This window comes from Natrix helvetica (genome assembly GCF_964273705.1).
Source record: "Natrix helvetica genome assembly, chromosome: 1".
Lineage (NCBI taxonomy): Eukaryota > Metazoa > Chordata > Lepidosauria > Squamata > Natricidae > Natrix > Natrix helvetica.
The window spans coordinates 56,143,157-56,167,799 of record NC_138548.1 but is presented as its reverse complement, the minus strand read 5'-3'; the positions used below and the strand labels follow the sequence as shown (position 1 = coordinate 56,167,799).

At 36.6% G+C, this 24,643-nt stretch overlaps 1 protein-coding gene across 15 annotated transcripts in view; it reads left to right on the top strand.

Annotated features, from left to right (window-relative positions):
• TTLL5 (tubulin tyrosine ligase like 5) overlaps window positions 1–24,643 on the top strand; it is a 167,700-nt gene that overhangs the window by 28,686 nt on the left and 114,371 nt on the right. For 14 of the 15 annotated variants that reach the window (XM_081947794.1, XM_081947787.1, XM_081947780.1 and 11 more), the window contains 7 exons: window positions 333–434; window positions 652–743; window positions 2,640–2,747; window positions 14,772–14,853; window positions 16,514–16,575; window positions 19,134–19,222; window positions 22,969–23,010. In XM_081947794.1, the coding sequence (XP_081803920.1) occupies window positions 333–434; window positions 652–743; window positions 2,640–2,747; window positions 14,772–14,853; window positions 16,514–16,575; window positions 19,134–19,222; window positions 22,969–23,010 (577 nt within the window). The remainder of the gene's footprint in view (window positions 1–332; window positions 435–651; window positions 744–2,639; window positions 2,748–14,771; window positions 14,854–16,513; window positions 16,576–19,133; window positions 19,223–22,968; window positions 23,011–24,643) is intronic. The other variant, XM_081947792.1, reaches the window with a different exon arrangement.

Sequence of the window (24,643 nt, the reverse complement as noted above, 5' to 3'; positions counted from 1 at the left end):
TGGTCTGGCTTTATTTTGGTTCCAATTTTGACTCTCTTATGCTTGACCTGAAAATTTGAGATCTGGTGATGGTGACGAACCTCATGCATTTGCATCTCCTGCTGGAAGCTATGGCCAGGAAGGAACTCTGCTTCGGTTGGCTCACCAGTTGTAGGCTTTTTTGGACCAGAATGCCCTGACAAATGTGATTTATGATCTTGTCACTTCATGTGTAGATTACTTCAGCATGGTCTACATCAGGCTACCTTTGAAGCTAACTCAGAAACGTGAGCTGAAAAAAATTGCCAGTTTCATTTTGATTAAAGGTTGTTATATCCATTTTTGTTTTTTAGGTTTGCAACGGTGAGGTACGACCAGGGATCAAAGAATATTAAAAACCAATTCATGCATCTTACAAATTATAGTGTCAACAAGAAGAGTGGTGACTATGTCAGGTACTTAGATTTCTTTAAGAGTTCTTGAGCCTGAATTGGAAATAAAAGTCTGTTTCTATGTTTATTTAATTCTTTTGTGTTAAGTTAAAACAAAAGTGTCTTAAAGCAGTTATTAACTGCAATCAAACAATATATGAAAATATGAATTAATCAAGCAGAATTTGGAGGTAGAATTCCATCAGGGTGGTCAGGATAAAAGGTATTTCTTATGTTTTAGTTGTGATGATCCTGAAGTAGAGGACTATGGAAACAAATGGAGTATGAGTGCAATGCTGAGATACCTGAAACAAGAAGGAAAAGATACAACTGGTGAGCAGATATCTATTAGTTTCCTCCAATCATCTTTAGAACACCTTTTCATTTTTATTTTCTTCTTCTTTTGAGTCAGTGCTGATCCTTGGCACCTAGACAACTCTCTACAGTTTTCTTAGTAACCTTTTCAGGAGTAGCTTGCTTCTGCTTGCTTCCTAAAGTGACTTGCTCAAAGTCGCCTAGTTGGCCTTTGTAATTAAGATGGGACTAGAATTTATAATCTCCCAGTTTCTACCCTGGTACCTTAACTATTGAACCAAACTGTCTGTTCTTCATAAATATTAGTAGATTTAATTATCTAATTATCTGAAGCTGCTCCTAACAGTTCTTTTTGTCTACTCTGACTACCATACTTCTTCTGGACAATAATATCTTATCTTATTTTTCTCTGAATATGTCTTTTTGATATGTTCTTATTTTTCTTTGCTGTGTATTTCTCTTTTGAAATATAATTATCTTTTCTAACAGCACTTTCATTTGAATAGTAACTTCTTTAGTGAATGCCTTTCATTCAAGAATTTTATATTCTGTAGGGGATCTTATGTTCTTCACATTTGATTGGCCTACTGATAGCATGGTTAATTGACAATTGAAATTTCAACCTGTCTTTGAAATAATTAGTTTGCAGCATTTACTGTTATCAGTGGTGACAGAAGACTTGTCTGGCAAAATATGTCCTTGTTCATTATCTTTAAAAAAATTATTTATCAATGTGACTTTCATTGGCACATCTTAAGTATGGCATTAACTCTATGTCTACTTGAGACCAATTAATTAAGATGAATATTTTTAAACATGCTTGTGAACTCATATGAAATGGAAATGTATGAAAGAGTATGTTGAAGATTCAGTTTCTGTGATATCTACTGTATGTGGGAAAGAATGTCATAAGACTGAAGAATGGGTATTTGAACTTAAACCAAAGTCAACTTTGGAGGACCTTCAATATATCCATGAGCATTTCTGAATGTAGATAATTCAGGAATAGTAAGAAATATATTTATTTTTGTTGTAAATAAGGTCATTGTAGAGAGGACCAAAAGTACTTTTTATATGGGAACCATAAGTTTGCTTCTGATCATGAAATCAATTTTTATAGGCATGTTCTCCAAGATAACCTGATTCTTACTGAAAAGTGGAAGTCTTTTGTATTACCCCCCCCCCTTCCTTTGACAATTTGCTCCAACTGGTAGAACTCAAAAGCCCAAATAGATCCAAACACTCAATTTTTCTTTCCTCTACTTTATAGAATGTACAGAGACTGTCATAGAAAATTTTCCTCTGCCAGTCACCTGGGGTCATACTTTCCTTTAATAGCTTACAGTGTTCAGGATCACTAATTGATGAACATGGCATAGCAAAAAATAGAGCAAAATTTATTTGACAGTTAGAAAAAGTTAGAAGCTTAAATTGTGGAATATTTTTTCATGAAGATACTTTTGGAATAAACTAGAAAATGAATATGTTATGCCTTCTTTAAACATTTGATAAAAACCAAAGTTTTATTTCTATAAACCATTTCAGAGTCCTTTAAATAAAACATTTAAGATGTATAAAATATTTCAAATCAGTAAAGAGTTCCAAATGTGTTTAGTTGTTTTGATTTTGACACCACCTGACTCAAACCAATTTTAGGCAGCTTGCAATACAAAAAGTGAACTACAAATGGAATAAGGTAAATTAAGTACAATAAAAGGTATAGACAAGATGAAAAAGTCAGATAAATGTCACCAAAACACATGCTACATATGCCAAACTCATCCAATAAAAGGATTAAATGTTGTGTAGTTGTAAAGATCAGGGGACATCATTTTGCATCTTACGCTAAATTTTGTTTTCACTATTAAAATATTAACATTATTGCTTTTGATTTCTGTCCCATTTTTATCTTAGCTTTGATGTCCAGCGTGGAGGAACTGATAATTAAGACAGTAATTTCAGCTGAACTGGCTATTGCAGCAGCCTGTAAAGCCTTTGTCCCACACCGTGGTGTTTGCTTTGGTAAATCATCTTTATTTCTACACATTTGTTTGTCACATTCAGGGAATGCATTGGTACACAATATAATATAATCAGCTTGTATCACTGGGGGGATGTCATTCCCCAGAATTGGCACCACCTCAGTGAAGACTCATCTCTGCATTGCCACCATTCTGGAACTTGCAGAGCAGAGATGCACTCTGGAGTCAACAACCCTTCCCTCCGTCTGCTAAATGGAATTGATAATGGTTGTGGGTTTTTGGGGTTGTCTCCTTACAGTGCAATGTATCAGCATTGGACAATCTTGATCATTATCATTCATATAGTCTATGATGAAAATGATGATCCAGAGGCTTTTTTCCTGTCTCAAGAACTTTACGTGACCCATCTTACTATTCTAGTTGCAATACTGAGAAGATGCTTAAAATTTGTTTCCCCATAGAGCCAGAACAAATCATTGCCTTTTCTTTCTGATTCTGAACTGGGTGGGGAAGACTGTTAGGAATTCTACTTGTGAGAATTGTGTATCTGCTAAGATACTGCAGTTGGGAACACCCATCCAGTAGGACTTGCTTTTTTCTGATATATCATGTTAGGTGGGGTGGGGTATTGGGAGATGTTTCTGTGCTTGTGGGCATTTTGAGCTAAAACAAGCCTTTATATAACCTGACCAGAGTTGGTACTGAAAGCAATATGGCTTCTTGGAGACTATAGAACCTTTAGATGCCCCTGAAGTTAAAAATGGGCAGTAGAAAAGAGGCTGCTTTTGTCCATACAATTCATTTCAGAAATGCAGTAAGAGATTGGGGCACAACATGCTTGCAAACAGGCACTTGGTCAAGTTCAGCTAAAGCATGCCAACCCCTGACCTTAATATATTGTGCAAATGTAAAACATAAAACCAGAATGTCTGGCTGGATTTTATTAAGGATAAACTTGATATTCTGGTATTCTGTCTCTCTTGCTCTACTAAATAACCATACATCCCTAGAAGGTGGGAAGCAGAATAGCTCTTCTTTTGTTTACAATCAAGCACACCATTTTTGACAGAAAAAACTCGGTTTTCAGCTTTGTCTACTGTCCACGAATTATTTAATCATTTTGAAATCAACTAGTGACTTGCAGCTTCTGTAGCATTAAATCTTGTGTATTACACATTGCATAAAAGAGGATTTGTTTGTATTCTGAAGTTAGAATCTTTTTGTTGCAGTGAACAATTTGGAACTGTAGCATTTTGAAAGATAAAATGTCCCAGTGTTTAGATGCTTCTTTATAAGGCTACCTATTCCAATAGTTTAAGTTCCATCTATCAATATTTTATCCTGTATAGAATTATTTTTTAAAAAAAGACTGAACTACTCACACTATTCAAAATGTAGTGTACACAAGAATTATACAATTCTTGTGTAATAAAGATATGAGACAGGCTGTGACATAGTGTCGCTTCTTAATTTTCATGCTGACAGGAGCAAACAATTTAAACACATATTTGTTCATTTAAAACTGGACATTTGTTAAAAGGCGGTTTTACTGTATATGACGCAATGTAAGTCAAATATGCAAAGATACATTATCAGAAATCATAATTTTATTTACAGGATTTAAAATATCTGTATCTTTAAGTAGCCTATTGAAGCCAAGGTTTTTACTGTATACTGAAGAATGGCTTTTCCTGTGCTATGAATTGTTTCCAAAATGATGGACACATTATTCATATTCATATATATGATTTTTTAAAAATCCTGCTCTAATTTATGTAATTATATCTTTCCATATGTTTGGCTGTTTAGCTGGTTTGGAAATATTTCTTTAATATACTTCATAGTATATGAAACATTCTACATTTTAACCCAGGATAAATTGTTTCTGACACCACATGCAAAGAACCTTTGGAGTATTAGTCCTCAAGACTAAGGAATTTGCCTGAATCTTAACAGGAATATACTAAAAGTTCATGGTATGGAATAAAATACGTGTCACCCTCTCTGTTATGAAGCATCTTCATGAAGCATCTGGACCTTGTTATTGTCTGGCTGTATTTAACCACTTATGTAGTTGAGAAGCTATGAATGGAAATATTCCCTAAATTTGTAATTCATAAATGTTCTGAAATACTAGTCCTTGTAATGGAAAAATGACTAAATGAACTTTAGTTATAGCTCATGGGAGGCAGGTTCTAGGGGTTTTAAAAGGATTTTGAAATTGTAATTATTCTTTTTAAATAATAGTCATCAATATTGTTAAAACTACTAGTGATAATTAAAAAAAACTTCAAATATAATTCAAACAAAAATGTAAATAGAAGTAAAAAAACATGCAAAGGGAGAAAGAAAAAAATCGTGGAATTTTTCTTATTTTCTAAATAGAATGTAATAGTTATGTCTTTATACAACTTAATACAACTCAGTTTTCTAAACAAGAAAAAGAACCTTGAGAACATAGAAGTACAGTATATTGTCTAATATGGCCCAATGGCCACTTCTGGCCCTTGTGCTGTCCCTGTCCAGGACACTCTTGATAAATACACAAGTTCCAAATTTTAGGAATATAACTGAACAGTGTAATATTTTTAAATGTTTACTTCTTCCACTACCTGTTAAGATATCTGCAAATAATCTGATGTTTTCAGTGGTCTGATGCACTTTCATAAAACCAGTTTGTGCAGGATGATTGATAGTAATACCTTTGCAATAATGCCAAAGCAATAGTCAGAATCTTAGCCATCTGCATTTAACAAAAGATATTGGATGGTAACTTGCACAATTTATGGGGTTTTGTTCTCAGAATAACAATTTATATAAGCCTCATTTGGTGAGGACAGGGTCCTTTTTTTCAAACACTTATATATAAAACTATATAAGATGTAAGGTCTTCTTACAATTCCATTGAATGGGCATACAAAATATATGTTAGATAATACTCAGATTTTTGATCATTCACAAAAAGGTTGATATGGGTTTTTTCCTCAAATAAATAATTGGTTGACAAATGAAATTGGTTGACTAGGGATATTTTCAGAGATTTATATGATATATACTACATCTCTCTCTCTCTCTCTCTCTCTCTCTCTCTCTCTCTCTCTCTCTCTCTCTCTGTGTGTGTGTATGTACACACACTCATGTTGGTTAGGGTTGGGGTATTTTTTTAAGCTTATATTTTTCTTGATTGTACCACATAGTGGCGATAGAGCTTACTTTGATATAAGAACTTTAGAGATGTAGAGATGTTGGCAAAGAATCGAGACTTCTCTGGCAAGGAAGATGGGAATGACTCCAAGAAACAATGGTTAGTACCAGTAAGTGTCTTCACTTGCTTTCTAGTACCTGCCCTAAAGGTTTTCCTTTGGCAGTCACCTACTATTTCCTCCAGCTCTATATACAAATACAGGATAGAAGCAGCAAAATTAGAAAATGCAGACTAAAAGCTTTTTACAACTTTGGTCTTACCAAGAATTAATATTAAAGCTGGCCAGGCCTAGTAGGATAAGTGGCCTCTCATGATCCAAACCTTATAATTGAGATCCTTGATAGCACTACATTAATAGTGCAATAATATAAGTTATATTAAATGTACCTACTAGAGACAGTAGACTGGGTAGAAACGTATCTGAAGAAATAGGGTTTAGTATGAGAATGACTAAACATTGTGTCAAGGCTATTAAAGGTATATGTTTGGCTGTTGGATCTTATTATCAATTTGTTAATTACATTTCTAGAGTAGAAAGCTGCATATCTCTTGAAATAGCTGATGTGGTTTTTAATTATAACATTAGCTTTTGTTTTCCAATGCAAAAAAATGGTGTATAAGGAAAAATTAGCTAGGAGCGCAGGGTTGAAAGGGAGATAAATTAAGCAACAGAAGTTTGTTTGGAATCTTAAAGAGAACAGTGGAATACATCTGGTTTGAGGAAACAGGAATGAGAGAACTCATTGAGAACTCACAACTCTGGGAGGTGGCATGAATTCTCAGAACCAGAATAGCAATAGCATTTAGACTTATATGCCGCTTCAAGGGCTCAGTGGCTAAGATGCTGAGCTTGTCGATCAGAAAGGTTGGCGGTTCGACTCCCTAGTGCCGTGTAACAGAGTGAGCTCCCGTTACTTGTCCCAGCTTCTGTCAACCTAGCAGTTCGAAAGCATGTAAACATGCAAGTAGAAAAAAACAGGAACCTTTGGTGGGAAGATAACAGTGTTCTGTGTGCCTTCGGCGTTTAGTCATGCCGGCAACATGACCACGAAAAGGTCTTCAGACAGTGGCTCTTTGGCTTTGAAATGGAGATGAGCACCACCCTCTAGAGTCAGACACCTTGCTCTTTGGCTTTGAAACAGAGATGGGCACTGCCCCCTAGAGTCGGGAACGACTGGCACATATGTGTGAGGGGAACCTTTACCTTTACCACTTCATAGTGCTTTGCAGCCCTCTCTAAGCAGTTTACAGAGTCAGCATATTGGTCCCAACAATCTGCGTCCTCATTTTACCAACCTCGAAAGGATGGAAGGCTGAGCCAACCTTGAGCCAGCCAGGAATGAACTCCTGGCAGTGGTAATGCAGAATTAGTCGGCAATACAGCATTCTAACCATTGTAACACCACAGCTCCAGAAATGTCTCCATTCATAGTTGCTATTTGATTTTTCCATAGATTATAGATTTTAGATGTGGAAAGTTATAAGCTTAGGGCCCTACAAAATGTCACTGAACTGTAATTCTCAGAACATCTTACCATGGACTATATTATCTAACTTCAGCAGCATTTAGAAGACCACCAGTGTCCTAGCAATTGGGAAGCCAATGATCTGTTGGGTTGATAAACCAGCTGATTCATACTATAGAACATGGAGACCGCTTAACTGGCTTGCTTGCATTGACATAATGTGATTATTTAGAATGTTTAAAGTGTCTTGGTTTGATGGCATATATCTATATATGTGAATAACTGAATAGCTTGCTAAGCATTAGCTTCTATAACTGCTATATGAATTTTTAATATAATTTGCACAAGCTCTGAGGAGTTGATGTATATTTTCCAAAGAAATACTATACACATGATGAACTTTTTCAGTTTGATTGATTGTGGCTGTGATGGTGAGAGGTGAAGTCCTGCATAATTAGAGACTAGATTAGAAAAGAATGATGTACCGTAACATCTACTTAAACCCATATAATCTAAAAATTAAAGTCTGCAATCTCACACTTTTCATTTTTTAATTTATATCTGTTTATATGGTCACCTATCTTACCAATGAGATTCTGGGTGGCTAACGAGTTAAAATGCAATATAAATGCGTGTATATTTAGAAAAAAAAAAAAGACACATTTCCCAGCCAAATAACTAAATAAAAGAGCCAAAGTGGCTCTTGAACACGCTATTCCCCAATACATGCATGCAGCAGGTTTTTTTTTTTACACTTAGTTCATTTTGTTTGTACTTGTCATTAGGAGGAGTGGAAAGTTATAAGCATGAATTGATTCTTTATCTTCTGACCTCTGGTGATTCTTTAGAATGTCTCTGTTCGCTTCTGAGGATTACACCAGGGAGTGCTTTTAATTGCCTTCATAGAACTCTATGAACTCGTTGGTTTAAAAAATATGTGCTGAAATCCTCTTGCTGTTGATGACTATACCCCACGTCAAATTCCACAGTTGTATGGTTTGAAACTGGAATATACAGAACCATGATAATGGGATTTCTGTTTTGCCTTTTGGTATTTAGCTTTGCAAAGGTTTAAAAAAATACATTTACTTTTTTGCGTGACCAGGAGAACTATAAATGTTTCCAGCTTTGTTTTCCAAAGGATCCTTAAGATTTTGTTTAAAATGTTGTGCAAAATATTTATTCAGTCACAGCTACTCAAAGTATTCTTTACTTCTTCTCTGTTACTGCCTTTTATTGTCCGCACACACTCTGCTTCTTTCTCCTTGAACTAATCATGCAATCTTTCCTGATCTGATAAAAATGCACCTCGTTTGTGCTACTTTTACTTATAACTTGCATAGACATGCTGTTAGACTGTGGGAGGAATCTATACCTTGATCAACGTCCTGTCAGCAGAAACTGAACACTAAACTCTATCAGTTGTCTTATTTGCCATTGGCTTGGACTCCGTACTAACTGTTAATCCTTAACTGTGGAAGTCCATAGCATATTATCATACATAGGGTAACATTTTGAGAGAAAGGCAAAGCATAATCTATATTACGATAATCTGTTTCTTCTGTTTTCCAGTTTGAGATTGGGAATTAGAATTAAATTGCAGACTTAGGTGGTCCAATGCTAAACTCTCTGTAGGCATTATGCATGCTTCCTGATCAAGCAGTAATCTGGCAGATACTCTGGAAAATGCCATTGCTTGGTGTTCTGATGTAAAGCCTGAATAGCATCTGCACTGAGTGGAAAGGGGCCCACTTTTGAGGAAAATAGACAAAACTGGCTACTTTCTTTTCCTGTGACAGACACAGGAAGTCAAGATAAACCAGCTTCACATAGGATAAATCCACTTAGCATATGTAATAAATACTGTCTGGCGTATGAAAACATGCTTTTTATACAGTGTACACATACACACATGTAGCTTATCACCATTAATACAAATTCAGAGAGAGCTGCAGAGTCATCTACGAGTTAAATGAAGGAAAGTGGGAGCTTTCAGCACTCCAGGCAGACCATTACATAGGTGATTCAAAGGAGGGACAGAAAAAAGGAGACTGGTATATTCCGGTTGAAGCTATTAAAGGATTCATTGTTTTGACTTTGGGAGTCTGCTTCTGGGTGGGCATAGAAATCCCCCTCCCCGTTACAACACATACCAAAGCTTTGAAGCGGTACAAAACCCTTCCCAGGGGATAACAGGGAAGGTGAGAAGGATCAGAATACATTTTTCAAGTTATTTTTCGTGACTGCATTTACACTTCTCTGCATTCATTGAAAGAAACATCTGGAATGGGATTAATTATATTAGAGTGCTGCATCGCAGGGCCAAGTTTTAATACAAGTGATGAGGTGTTTGAGTGGGCTAGAGAACTTTCTTGGGTAGGTAAGGCCATAAATATGAAGGAAGCATTTTGTAGTAATGACTCTGATTATATTTTTAATCCCATTGTCATTATTTGATGACCAAATTGAAAGAGCACATGGCAGGTTAACTTGAGAACTATGTTACCACCATAATATATTGTTGGTTATTTTGTGGAATGAATGGTCTTATGGCTTGTTTGCTTTTTGCTTTTGGACTAGTAATTAATTCTGCCTGCGTTTCACTGATTGATAGCCTTACAAATTTGTGCCATGATCACACCATTGAAGCTCCCCCCTCCCACTCTCCCTGTCCAGAGGAATGAAACAACTCATCACATGGCCAAATTACCATGGCCACCTCACTGTGAGCCAACTCACTTCAGGACAATTCAATAAATATAAAAGTTAATTTCATTTCAATGGAACCATGGTTAATAATTATAAAATGAGTCAATCCAGAAATAAAAGAATGACTATTATTTCGATGTCACAATAATAAAAATAACCGAATGAAATGACTAATATAGTATTGAATTGTCCCGCCATGAGTTGTCCTGCAGCAAATTAGCCGTGGTGAATGTCCTGTGGCAAATTGGCCATGGTGACCTGTCCTAGACCCCTCTCCAGCTACAAGAGTAAATGGAATAGTCTAATGTATTGTTCCCCCTTAAAACATGATGTCATCTTAAAACCACTAGGAAGGTTATTGAAACAATTAATCATTTTTAGCTCTCATTTGCAGAGAAATTTGAGATTCGGTTTGACTTTTAAATGGTATACCTCATGACAAATCATGCCATTTTTAGTATGTTACACTAGATTCTACAAAGTTTTGGTATTTGAACCCATACTGAGATAATGTATGGAAATTATCATTTATTTGGCTAAACTCAGGAAATCAGAGATAAGAAGTATTCTTCTTCTTCTGCAGAAGATTTGATTTTGGTTTCGTCCAAAGAGTCTGGCTTTCAGTTTTCCTACACATTCTATGCTAAACATTACTGTATACTGAGGAAAAGGAGGGTGAAATGTGGAGGACTGAAAAAGGAGCACCTGCCTATCAACATCCAAACTAGACAATCTAACTTCAGTTGTACTCATTGCAATAATCCCTGAACATTTGCGGAAATTCAAGATCTTATTTAAGGAGATAATAACTAATTTGTTTAGCCAAGCCAATTATATTAACTTTATTTGGAATTCTATACGTGTGTATTGGTTGCCTTGGCTTGTTTTCTCTCTCTCTCTCTCTTTCCCCCAAAAGCTCAAGAGATTTGGATTCATTAGTTTCTCCATGCACAAGAACTGAATGGTTACGCAGCTATCTGCCTGTGGTTTAGGAATGGTATGTTTTGCTAGATTCTGTAATTCAGAGCTTTGGCAGAAAGCTCCAGAGCATCTTCCTTTCTATTTATCTTATGGCTGGACTAAAGAGAAATATTAGTGGCAGATAAGAATGGGTAAAGAGATTCAACCTCAGTGATGAAGACTGTATTTTGTGTATCTTTTAGTGGGAAACCTTTAAGAAGGAATCTGTCAGTAAAGTATTTTAAAACTTTTCCCTCCTGGGTTCTTAGCATGGTACTAGGGGCCTCAGTATTCTAGTATATATTCCTACCCATACTTTTCTTGGTGCTTGTCAGGCTCCTTGCCTATTTAAATTTGTTATATTCATTTTCACTTTTTAAATTTTCAGTTAAAAATTTGGAAATTAGAACGCTGGAAAGCATCAGCGCCAAACATAATTGGTACTTAAAACAATGCCTCTGTGCCTGACTTAGATCTCAGAAACATTTTTAGAATTTAAATTGGCAGGGATCTAAAGCTCCCCTTCTCAGAAAAACAAAACAAAACAAAACAAAACGATGTATTAGTGGAGAATATCCTGTGAGACTAGAAATGATGTTGGAAATGATATCCTACCAATCTAGCTTCTAAGAATTGGATCATTTTCCTTAGTGATTTATATCAGATCTGTCATTTTATGATGACAAACGTACTTTCAAAATTCCAGATGTGCACCTAACCACCAAAAGTCGTGAATTCCCAGTTTATAGTATGGCCCTTGTTTTTAGAAGATCAGGAATAGAATGTTAAAATGTTTTTGACAGATAAGCAAATTTGCCACTGAGGACTTTGGGAGGTTTAATTGGAACCCATTTCTTCTATATACTTTTTCTCCATCCTGATTTTCTATTTATAAATAATGTGACCGAAGGATCAAATTGTACCAAATTGTTTTTAGTCTTTCTGCTTATTATTTGGTGTAAGCACTTACACTAAATCTATTTAAAATAATGAAATGATTATAAGATTATGCTTTCCTTCTCTGAATACTCTCAAGTTTGGACTTCAATATTGGTATACAAATATTGTGAAAACTTGATACTTCTCTTTACTTTGCTATTCTATACATGAGATTACTAGAGCTAACCAAAATATCTAATTGTCTTGCTATTGGGAAAGAGAAATCCAAAGTATTTTTGGATATAAAAATCTAGGAGAAGGAGCTGCCTTTTACTAACTTCTTAGCTTACATTAAACTGGAGAAAAAAAGGCTATAAAGGTGAAATGAATATTTGGAAACCTAGGAGAACATCTAAGGAAATCCAATTCTTCATTGGATTTCATACAATTTTCTCTGCACAATCTGCACTATGAGCTGCCAAACTTGGCATAGCTTGCTGAGAGATATAGTCCAGATTGGAATAGGACAATTCGCTGGGCAACTTGCTGCGGTCAACTCACCATGGTCAGCTCGCCAGGGCCAATTCGCCACAGTCAACTCATCATGGCCAACTCCTCGTGCAATAACTTGCCAGGGCCAATTCACTGTGGGACAACAATTCAATCTAATTATTTTAAATAAATAATTTTTAAAAATTGTCATTCACATTTCATTTTGTCCCTGTTTTTGCATCCCTTCTTTAATGATTCTATTCCACCATTTCTTTGATATTAGTGTAACTCTTGTCCTGCCGTGACTTGTCCCATTCTGAATTGGCCGTGTCCCGCAAAGAGTTGGCTGCAGCAAGTTGGCCGTGGCAATTTGGTTGTGGCTAGTTGGCCGTAGTGAGTTGGCCACGGCAAGTTGGCTGCAGTGAATTGTCATAGCTCCATCCCAGATAACTGACCTTCTTAAAACAATTTGTTTCTCTGATCCTATTACAAAGGAGGGCTAGTGGAAGGGTTGACATTATGAAATCTACCTCTGATAAGAAGCAATAGAGGAGATGCCCCTGTGTCCAGTTTGTAATGGGAATCCTTTGCCATGGCTGTAATACATTGGTGGCAAAATGACTAAATTTTGGTGTTGTTTTTAGATTGGGATTGAGGGTGGAAGGAGAGAGATTGTAAGGCTGGGAATGATAGTGAATTGCCTCCTGGAACTTTTCTGCTCTCATTCTCACCCTTAACTCCACACATATTAGAGACATCTCTTTCTATCCATTTCCTTAGCCCCTTTCCAGAAATATGTGTGACCAGTTGTATCTTAGTGTCTTTTTTAAAACACTTATTAAAAAAAACCCAAATAATTTAAAGATTGAAACAACTGTGTGATGAACTGGCTAAACCTTTCACATCACAGGGTTAACTTTTACATTTCCTTTTTCCTTACTTATGGACATTTTGTTTTCTTATCTATTTTTGTATTTATCTTAATGTTTTACTGAGAATTCTCCCGAGTTTTCACTTGATAATATGCATATAGTTTAGATTCAACTTTCGTTTTGACAGGGTGTGCACTGCAAAGTAGTCATTTCTGACATGTGGTGGCTTGGTAATACAGACATAAATTTTGTTTGTGTGGTCTGATTACTTCATTTTCCCCGCTTGGTTGGAATGATGTCTGTTAATCCATGGCAACAGCTGCCAAGATATTGTCTAAAGTAAAATCTAATGGCTGTTTTCTTTTGAATAAAGTTTGAGTGACCTAGGTATTTCTGTTGAAAAAATATACACTTTCAAATATTTATTTACTTTGGAAAAGAAGAAACTTCAATTTTATTATTTTTCCTCTAGAAAATATTTTGATGTACAGTACTGGGAGGTTCCCTAACTGTGTTTAGTGAAGTTTCTAGTATAATTTGTTTAATATGTATAGAGAGAAAATTGAGTCTTATGTCTGTCATGGAAACCAGACAAATGTCCTGCACATTCATGTATGGCGGAAGCAGTCTTAAAACACAAAAACTCTATTTGAGTAAAGTAACATGACGTTTTAGAGCAAATGTATATATGTGTGTGTGTGTGTGTGTGTGTGTGTGTGTGTGTACATACACACATACATACATACATACATACGTACGTACACACCGTATTTTTCGGAGTATAAGACACACCTTTTTCCCTCAAAAAAAGGGTGAAAATCTGGGTGTGTCTTATACACTGAATACAGCATTTTTTGCCTCCCGAAACCCTGTCCCTTCACCAAAATGGCCATGCATTGCCTTTAGGAGGATTCCAGAGTATTCCTGGGGGCTGGGGAGGGCAGAAATGAGTGAAAAACGGGCCAGTTTTTGCTTAATTGTGCCCCCCCCCAGCCCCCAGGAGCACTCTATAAGCCTTCTAAAGGCAATGCATGCCCGTTTTTAAACAAAAACCAGGCCCATTTTTTGCTCGTTTTTGCCCCGCCCCCTCAGAACACTCTACAAGCCTCCTAAAGGCTATTCATGCCCTTTTTTTGAAAAGAAACAGGCCCATTTCTTTTCACACACACTTATGTGCATCACCTAAATGTAAACCAGTGCCAGTATCATCATAAGTAAAGTTTTAAAAACAGTATTAATGATCCACAAAGAGGAGATCCACAAAGAGGTAAGACTCAATAAAGAAAAATACTTATCAGGGCTTTGACTTCAGACCATGAGACAAATTAGAAATTCAATTAGAATTGAAGTAATAAAAGTTGCAAAGTTAGCAAACCTTGTCACATTGTTCATAGGGTAAACTGACCATATAAATCCATGTTTTACCCTTGTTTAGAGATGCTGTTGTGCTGTCATCTGATATATTTTGTGGTTTCTTTCAGAGCTTTATGGTTTTGATGTTCTCATTGATTCTACTCTTAAGCCTTGGCTGCTGGAGGTGAATCTGTCCCCTTCCCTGGCCTGGTAAGAGAACTGTTGCAGAAGATAGGATGGAATGATTGTTCCCTAAGTAATTTTCTTCTGAATTTCTTTCCTTTGGGGGCAGGAAATATTATTGATGTTTGGATAAAGGGAAGGGAAGAACAAGTTTGCAATCTGACTATACCTCTGATTAATTTTTTTTTTCTCAAGTTGAGGGCTATAATTTATGGATATAATTTAGCCTGCAACATCCATTCCCTTGCTTTGTGTTTCAGACATAGAGTGTGATGTATGCAAGGAGGAATGTTTTTAAATTTTGATTTTGGTCTCTGAATACCAGGTCACAAGGAGATACTACCGTACCTATTAGAGATGTACAAATGCCTGGGATTGAGGTTGAAATGGTTGTTCTGACCTTATCAAAAGCATTCTTAGTTTGAAACAGGGCTGTTCTTTCTTCTTCTTCTCTGAATGCTACCAGCATGTCTAGGATAATATGTTTTGATGTGAAACAGCTGCTTTAAATGCAAAGTGTTGGGTATACTTCTATTACCTGCCATATCTCCTTTTGGCTAAAATGGTAAGAGGCAGGATTGAGCCGAAATAGTTGGGTAGGTAAAGGTCAATGTTTAAGGACAGCTACAGTGTTCAAATTACTTTGGCCCTTTCTCAATAACCCATCTGTTGATTGTGAGCAGGGAGTGGGGGAGGCTTGGATAAGATTATTTTCCTACCATCTCTGGTTGAATAAACAAAACACTGAGTGTTGTTTCATTCAAATGACGAAGCAAAAAAACAAAAGGATTTTTTAAAGGAGGAAAGTGATTAAATTCTTAGATATCCCTTTATCTAATGTTCCAGTATAGGGGTGCCAAATCCTTGAGCCGCAGCTCACCTCCAGGCCTTGAGCCGTGCAGAACTGGGCCCCAGAAGTGGTGGGTGAGCGTATGTGCATGTGTGCATGTCCACCGCTTGCACAGAACTATCCCCTCTCCTCTCCCTCTGCTGGTCCACAAAGCCAAAAAAATAGGGGAATTCTGTTCTACTAGACTGAAAAACCAGCATTTCCAAACTGGAAATATTTCTTACAATATCTGTGATAGAACAACAGTGCTCTCTGAACAATTTTCTGTGAGTTCCTCCAAGATCCAGGGTATAGTTTTTAATGTTTTGGATCTTTCCGGTTTCATTCACTTATTCTTGAATATTGAGACAACAAAAAAGAGATTCATCACTAAAAAAACATAGGTGAAAAGTGAATTTTTAACGCTCACTACAACCAAGACCAAATAAAATCATAGGTCCGATTGAGATTTATACCTTAAAAATCTCCATTCAGAAATAAATTAAACATTAATGATCTCAGGTAAAAGATTTTATTGAATGCTGCCTTTTGCCTCTTAGAAAAAAAGAAACTGTACACTTTTCTAAGTTAACAAAATAGAAAAAGAAATAACATTTAGAACAGAATATTATTTGCACAGTGATTTCTTTAACCTCTGTCCAGAATGTCAAGGCAGAAGGATTTTCATAAAGTTGTGTGTCTTATTATTGTTATTGTTATGTCATATTATCTGCTTAAATGGGACTTTCCATTCTTGGAATGATAGACTCTGTACATATTGATTAAACTTTCCTCAAAGATGCAAATTAAAGTGATTAATCAGTTGGTCTTATTTGTTCTCTCGTTCCATACTGTTAGTGATGCTCCTTTGGATCTGAAAATAAAAGCTAGCATGCTTTCAGATATGTTCACACTTGTAGGTGAGTGTTATGTCAATTCTTGTTCAATATTATATTGCTTTGGGTGACAGTGTGTTTAAAAGTCAATATATTGTATTGTTCAGAGCTGATTTGAAATAATTAATGTTTTATATTATGTTCCTTATGTGTCAGGTTAGCTCTATTTACATATATTTAACTATCGTGTTATGCCAATTAAGGTACTTAAGAGTTTCATTTTAACCCCAATAGGCTGGAGTTTGTTTGGGGCTAAACTGAACTTTCCCAATATCAGTTTCCCTACCAACATTAATGTATAATAGGAACAAAGCAATCACTTTATAGTTTTGCTTCCAGATTCTAAGACAAAGTACTGGAGAGGGTATGTTAAAATCTGTTGTGTGAATCTGGTAAATGCTTTGTAGTAGTATTGGGAATCATTTTGAAAAGTAAAATAAAATAATTAGTGACAGGCACACATGGTATTTGTGCAAAATATGACAGCACTAAGTTCTGTAACATGAAAAAACATTGAATAAATGGTATGATATACCTGTGTGTCCCTCTATATATTTAAGATTGACATTTGCATAATGTTTTGGAAATGTGGCAGCTGGGATAATTCTACTGTCTTCTTCCTCTTAGCATTTTCCTGCACATGTTGGGTCTGCTTTTTTCTGGATTAACCAAGTTTTGAACCATTATAGTAATATCTAACATTACAAAACATAATCTGCCATGATTGCAGTTAAAATATCTATAAAATTGGAACTAAATATCAACAGTTATATTTTAGAGCTGTCGCAGCATCCAACGTGTAGAAATATCTGCCCCTCAAATCTACATACATATACATTCTTATGTCAATCACATTTGTTTCTCATATCAGTCGCATCTGGTTTCTCCCTTTTGTATTTCACAGCTCAATATAATAGTTTTTTTAAACAAATCTATGCTTAATTTTGGAGAATACCATATTTTTCGGAGTATAAGACGCACCTTTTTTCCTCTAAAAAGAGGCTGAAAATATGGGTACGTCTTATACACCGAATACAGCATTTTATGCCTCCCGAAGCCCCGCCCCCTTCACCAAAATGGCCGTGCATAGCTTTATGGAAGCTTTCAGAGAGCTCCTGGGGGCTGGGGAGGGCAGAAATGAGCACAAAATGGCCTGGTTTTTGCTCCCCCCCCCCAAGGCCCCAGCAGCACTTTATAAGCCTCCACAAGGCTATGCATGCAATTTCTTTGATAAAAAAGGGCCGTTTTTGTGAAAAATGGGCCTTTTTTTGCTCGTTTTTGGCCCTCCCCAGGAGCATTCTGCAAGCCCCCCCAAGGCTATTCATGCCTTTTTTTAAAAAAAAAAAACAGGCCCGTTTTCATGAAAAATTGGACATTTTGGGGAGAGTGCAAAAACTTTTTTTCCCTTTCAGAAAGCTGTTTAGTTAGAGGGATTGATGAGAATTACATTGGTCAAGTGCTGTGCCAGCAGAAACAAAGTTTTAGGTGCTACAGGTTGTCAGCTAATTCGTTCTCCAGCACATGGATAAATACACCTGGAAACATCTACCTACGTTCGTTCTCTCTCTCTCTCTCTCTCTCTCTCTCTCTCTCTCTCTCTCTCTCTCTCTCTCTCTCTCTCTCTCTCTCTCTCTCTCTCTCTCTCCCACCCCCCTCTCCCCCCCTCTCCCTCCCTACTGTATTTCTCTCTCTCTCCCCCCTCTATCTACCTATATACCTACCTACCTTCTCTCTCCTCCTATCTACTGTATTTCTCTCTATTTTTCTCTCTCTATCCCTCTACCTACCAACCTACCTACTCTCTCTCTCCCCCTATCTATCTACTGTATTTCTCTCCCTCTATCTCTCTATTTCTCTCTCACTATCCCTCTACCTACCTACCTATCTACATACTCCCTCCCTCCTGTATTTCTCTCTCTCCCCCCTCTATCTAACTATATACCTACCTACCTACCTACTCTCTCTCTCCCTACCTATCTACTGTATTTCTCTCTATTTCTCTCTCTATCCCTCTACCTACCAACCTACCTACACACACTCTCTCCCTCCCCCTATCTACTGTATTTCTCTCTCTCTCTTTTTATTTCTCTCTCTCTATCCCTCTACCTACACACACTCTCCCTATCTAACTACCGTATTTCTCTCTATATATATATTTCTCTCTCTCCTTTTATCTACCTACCTACCTACCTACCTACCTACCTACCTACCTACCTACCTACCTACCTACCTACTCTCTCTCTCCCTACTACCTACTGTATTTCTCTCTCTTTCACTCCCTCTCTATCCCTCTATCTGCCTACCTACTTTAAAAAAAAAATTGCCTCTTCAAAACCTGGGTGCGTCTTATACTCCGAAAAATATGGCACATGTCATTTGTTATAATGTAAATGTAATAGTGGCATATTTTCTGCAAAGGGGACTCATTTCTGTTACTCAACAATATCTATAATTAAGCAGTGCCCTGGGAAGCATCTATGATAGCCCTAGTCTTAAGGTAGCACATTGATGCTATCAGGACAGTTGATCCATAATTAGATGTCCTTCATTTTGACAAGTCTTCCTCCCTCCCTCTCTCCAAGGCTTTGTTTGTCAGGATCCAGGTCAGCGGCTAAATCGGACATCTTATTACTCCTCTGAGACAAGGAGAAATCCATACCAAAAAACTCAAGTAAGGAGAGAAAAGTTAAAGCAATGTTCCGGTGATGATATTATTAAATAATGAATTATATTTGCTTGATGATCTTTCTATACTTTTTCTCCTCTGACTATTTTTCTTTCTACATTTAAGCTATTCTTTAATATAGAGCTTCTCTTTTCTTAACACGTTAGTCTTGCCTTGGTTTTACACTATTAGGAAATAAAGTGATCTCTAAAGTCCTTTGTGTATCTGAGAGGGTATTATTACTTCTTTATTTGGTGCTCTCAATATTTATGACATTTAAGAGGGAGGGAAGAGGAGTCAAGATAAGCAGTGAAGTAACACACTGTGTAGCTGAGTCAGTCACATGGCTTTGGGTTTAATAGAGGCCTGGATTCAATTGTGTGTGGGAAGGGCGGCAGGGGAGCGTCTTAATCGAAGGGGTTCCTGTGGGAAATATAGGGTACAGAGTTCCTGAAAAGGAACTCCCTTTGTCCCTAGTGAGTCTTGATTTCTACTCTATTTCATGCCATGTAAAATGATACTAGCACCATAATTGCTGCCATCTACTGTCGGTTTGTTTAGCGCTGCAAGGCAGTGTGAAGTCTTTTGTGTTTCCCAAAGTCTGAACATAATTTGTGATCTAAATTAAATTGTCTTTTGTTAATTTCTTAGGGTTTCAAATGTTTCAAATACTATATGTAACCCAGAATTTACTGTTAGCTATCATATGAACCTGTAAAAGAAAGTAGTATTATTTATTACATACATTGCATACCTTATGTATGCTAACTAGGCTTTCTCTGAGCAGTTTGCAATCCATTAAAATGAAACAATACAGTTCTCAACCATTAAAATGCACAACAGAACTTGATAATTAAAGGATAATGAAATTCAAACAGTAGAAATACCAGTAAGAGCAAAGAAGTGTAAAATTAAGCTTGATTTATTAAAACGTCTGGAAAATTAAATGCCTAGTGCTGAAAAAATAATAAAGTCAATGCCAGGTATACCGTATGGAGGGTTACCACTGACAAGACTTGCCTTCAGGTAGCCACTTGGTATTTATTTAGGTGTTCATTTATTTACCTACTTACTTTTGATTAATTACATACTATGAAATCAGTGTCAATTCTTAGCAACTACATAGGTAGATTTTCTCCATGACCATCTGTCCCTAACCTCATCCTTCAATTCTTCCAGTGGGGCATCCATTGTCACTTGAACTGAGTCAATCCACCTTGCTGCTGATCATTGTTTTTCCTTCCACCTTTCCCAGCATTATAGCCTTCTCCAGAAAAACTGGCTAACTTAACGGCATTTGATTTATAGACTGCCTGACTCTGCAACTCTGCATGCATACATAAAGCAGTGTAAAACAATAAAATAGAAATAACCAGAAAGGGAAAAATAGAATCCAATAAATATTTCATTCTATAAGGAGCCCGCCACCATCCTAGCTCAAGGCCTGGAAGAGGCAGGGTTTAAGGGATTGTTTCAAAAAGGTCAAGTATGTTTGGTGGTTATATTTATCTTAGGGAGAATGTCTTTCCAGAGAGCTGGCTCCATGACACAGAAGGCTTGCTATGCAGAATAATGAAAGCAAAACCTCCAAAATTGAGTTTGGTGTATAAAAATATATGCAGACAGATTTCTCAGGTAACTGCTCCCAAACTATGAAAATTTTAAGAAGTTAATATCAGATCCTAAAAGCAAATAAAAGTTGTACTAAGCTGGTTGTAATGCAGCACTCTCCTGCAATATTGTTTATTAATTGATGTTTCTAGACCATCTTCAAGGAAACCTCATGAATACCACATTACGGGATAGTTCCAAGGCATGGATTATTGTAGAATAGCTATCCTAAATTGGTATAAGGTACATCACTCCACAGAGGACAATTGTGTATCTAATGGCAAAAATGGATATAGAAGCACTCTCAACCAAAACTCGATCCTTTAGGAGGAAACCAATCCATCTTTGAACCCTCCTAGGGAGGCACATCATCCATTACCAGCACTTCTGTCTTCTCCAGATGGAGCTTCAGGGTTTTTTTTTGCTCTCATTCAGTCCAAGCACTGATTCAGCATTTCCACTATTTTTCCTGGCACTTATAAAAAGCAAGAAAGAGGCCTATATGCTGTCAGCATACTGATGATACCACTTCAGATTTCAGAATGACCTCAATCAGCAGCCTTATAGTATGTCAAATACAATCTGGAATAGAGTACAATACTGCAAAACCCAATAAATATAAATGCCATGGGGCTGAGCAAAAGTCCCCCAGCATTGCTTTTTGGAGATAGCCTCTAGGTAAAACTGGAAACACTGCAGAGCTGTTCAAGTCAAACCTAACTTGGACAAATTCTCCCCAAAGTTATCTAGGAAGAGAAAAATTACTTCTTCACTTTCACCATCACCACATAGTAGGTTCAGTAATGAACTCTTCTTAGCCTTCAATCTGTATAGGATGAGTTTTCCTCCACCTGCATTCCAGATGTTTCTCAGCTCATGTCATTATCTGCTTACCTACCACATTTTTGAAGGGCACCTGCACAGTGACAAAATCTGCTCAGCAGCAATTGTGAAAACTGTCTGGGTCATTTTTCTTTATTTGATAGTCTCACCCAGGTTCTGACCTCAAAGCACCCAGATAAACACCAGGAAAACTTTCAAAATCCTCTGGAATCTGTTGTCCTTTGCAGATGGACCTTCCTAATGTTTCCCCAACTATGCAGAAAGGAATATCGATTTGAAGTCTGAATCCCAACAAGAAGTGGTCACATTCTTCAGCTCCAGGTTCCAATCCTTGTGTCCAACTAGAAAACAAACAAACAAACAAAATGCAAATGGATTGAGAATGTTCCCTGGCATATTACTGCCATGAAACCCCGAGCAACTCCAACCTTGGTATGTGGCATAGCTATTTCAATGCCCTAGAATCATCATTTTAGAAGTCTTGGCACCCAATCCAGGATCACCCTTAGACACGAGGACTTCTGGATAACTGAATAGATGATATATCAACAGAATACAGTTATCTCCTGAGTGCCCAACATCAGAGAAAGCACCATACATTTGTATTAAAATGGACAGGAAGACTGGAAAGAAAAATGGAATTTCAGTAAGCATCTACTTACTATATTTGATCCTCTGGTTTGTTCGAAAATGATCTCTTAAATCTCCAAGCCGTGGGCAGCTGTATAAATTAAGTGCTTCTCTCATCCACGGTCAAATCATAGATGAGAGAAAACTTATTCATTTATTAGCCTGACGTTTAAAAACAGGTCCGACATTCCAGAGAGCAAACTAGTATAGCTAGTTGTCTGGAATGAAAGAAGAACCAGAAAAGGAGGCAGGCACAAATTCCCTGAGCTCTCCTCTCCTTACCTATCAGCAATGTATTTTGCTTTATCTGTTATTTCTTTGCCTTTCCCTGGTATTATGACAAGAGTCTCAGGCAAGCACACTGAAATTTTTTTTTAAAAAAAAAAGGAGGGGGAGGGGAGAAATTCTGTCCATGAAATGTCCTTGTCCAAGGGATGGTCCTCTTTTACTATCTTTCACTTTTTAGCCTGATGGGGCACTTCAAATTTGGTGTTGCATGCTTTGTATATGTGGGTTCTAAATTTCTTGAATGAAATATTTAAGATGTAAATTGGAGGATGAAGCAAAAATGGGGTACATTTTTATGTACATCAGAAATAAAGCTCTAATTTCAGACAATTGGTAATTTTGAAAGAGAACATGAAATCTTTATTCTTTTTATTTTATAGCGCCCTGTTTCTGCACAGTATCGATCATCAAATGCCAAATTGGTAAATATCGGGCTTTATATTGCTTCATTCATCATTTAGAAATTAATCAGTGTACCATATTTTTCGGACTATAAGACGCACCAGTGTATAAAACGCACCAAGATTTTGAAGACGTAAGTAAGAAAAAAAAAGTTTTTGTCCTCCCTGGCCCCCAGGACACTCTGCAGGCTTCAGCAGGGCTGGAGGAAGGCAAAAACAACCCCGTTTTTGCAAAAAAAAAAAAAAAAAAAAAAAAAAACGGGTGGAAAATGGGCCATTTTTCACAAACACGGCATTTTTGCCTTCCCCCAGCCCTGCTGAAGCCTGCAGAGTGCTTCTGGGGGCTGGCGGAAGGTAAAAACGCCTCTATTTTTATGGAAAATGGCCTGTTTTTCACCTGTTTTTTGCAAAAATGGGATGCGGGACGGGGCTTCGGGAGGCCAAAAAATGGCTGTATTTGGTGTATAAGATGCACCAACATTTCCACACTCTTTTAAGGGGGGAGGGTGTGTCTTATACTCTGAAAAATACGATATTTTGCATTTTTAAAAAAATATGTTTGCAGTAATCTTTAAAGTTATGCAAATAGTTGTGGTAAAGAGGCTAATGGACATTGGACAAGAATAAAAAATGTTTTTCTAATTGCAACATGTCCACGACTATGATTAATTATGGAAATATGACATTCCAAATATTTGTTTTGAAAATATTCTCTAGATTCTAGATGAACCTAGTTTCTACAATTTTGTTAATTATGGGAATATAGACACTGTGTGCAACAAATGCTATGTAAGATTTTTATATCCTGTATTTTCTGTTGTTAGTTTCTGTCACTACTTTGAATGTGTCTGTTTGTCTGTGTTTAATATTTCTTCTAAGATTGCTACGTACACTAGAGAAATCATGTTTGAGATTAAGCAAGATTGTACACAAGTATGGTAGTACTTATACCATTTTAGTATTTTGCAAAATGAGCCAGATTACCAACATTCCTAAAACACAGAAAAATGCCTGTGTAAAAAGATAATCGACACAAAGCTATGCTGAGAACTCAAATCTGAAGGTGATAAGAAAAGAAATATAATCTTGAAGACAAATTTAGTACTGTAGTGGCAGTGGCATACACATAAAGGACACCGCAAGCATTCAAGACTCTAAGGAAAATTAAAAGGAATCCAATAATCCAAGCCTGTCTTTCCCAAGAGGAAAAAACTTTTGATAATCTTTCATTTTTTCCTTTAAAAGAAGAAGAAATCCATATTTGAACTAGCTGCATGGATTATATGGGTTTGTTGTGTTAATGAGAAGGCGTTCTAAACTAAATGGACCTTGGAATTAATCTGGCAAACTCCTTTATGTTAATAAATCCTGCATATCAAAAAAGAAAGAAATACAATCATAAATCATATGATAACAATAGTTTGCCCAAAGGTAACAGATCAAGTATTGAAAACTTCGGTAATTCTCTTCCAGAAGGATTAACAAGAATACCATATTATATAATTAAATTTACTCTTTATTGGATTTCTGACATGCATTTTTTCTAGTAATTCTGGAAATAACTTCATTTGGGAACCAGCAGGAAATAACAAGAAGGGCAACTGTCACATATCAGAATGACAGTTGCACCTCGTTAATAGAAACATAGTTTGGA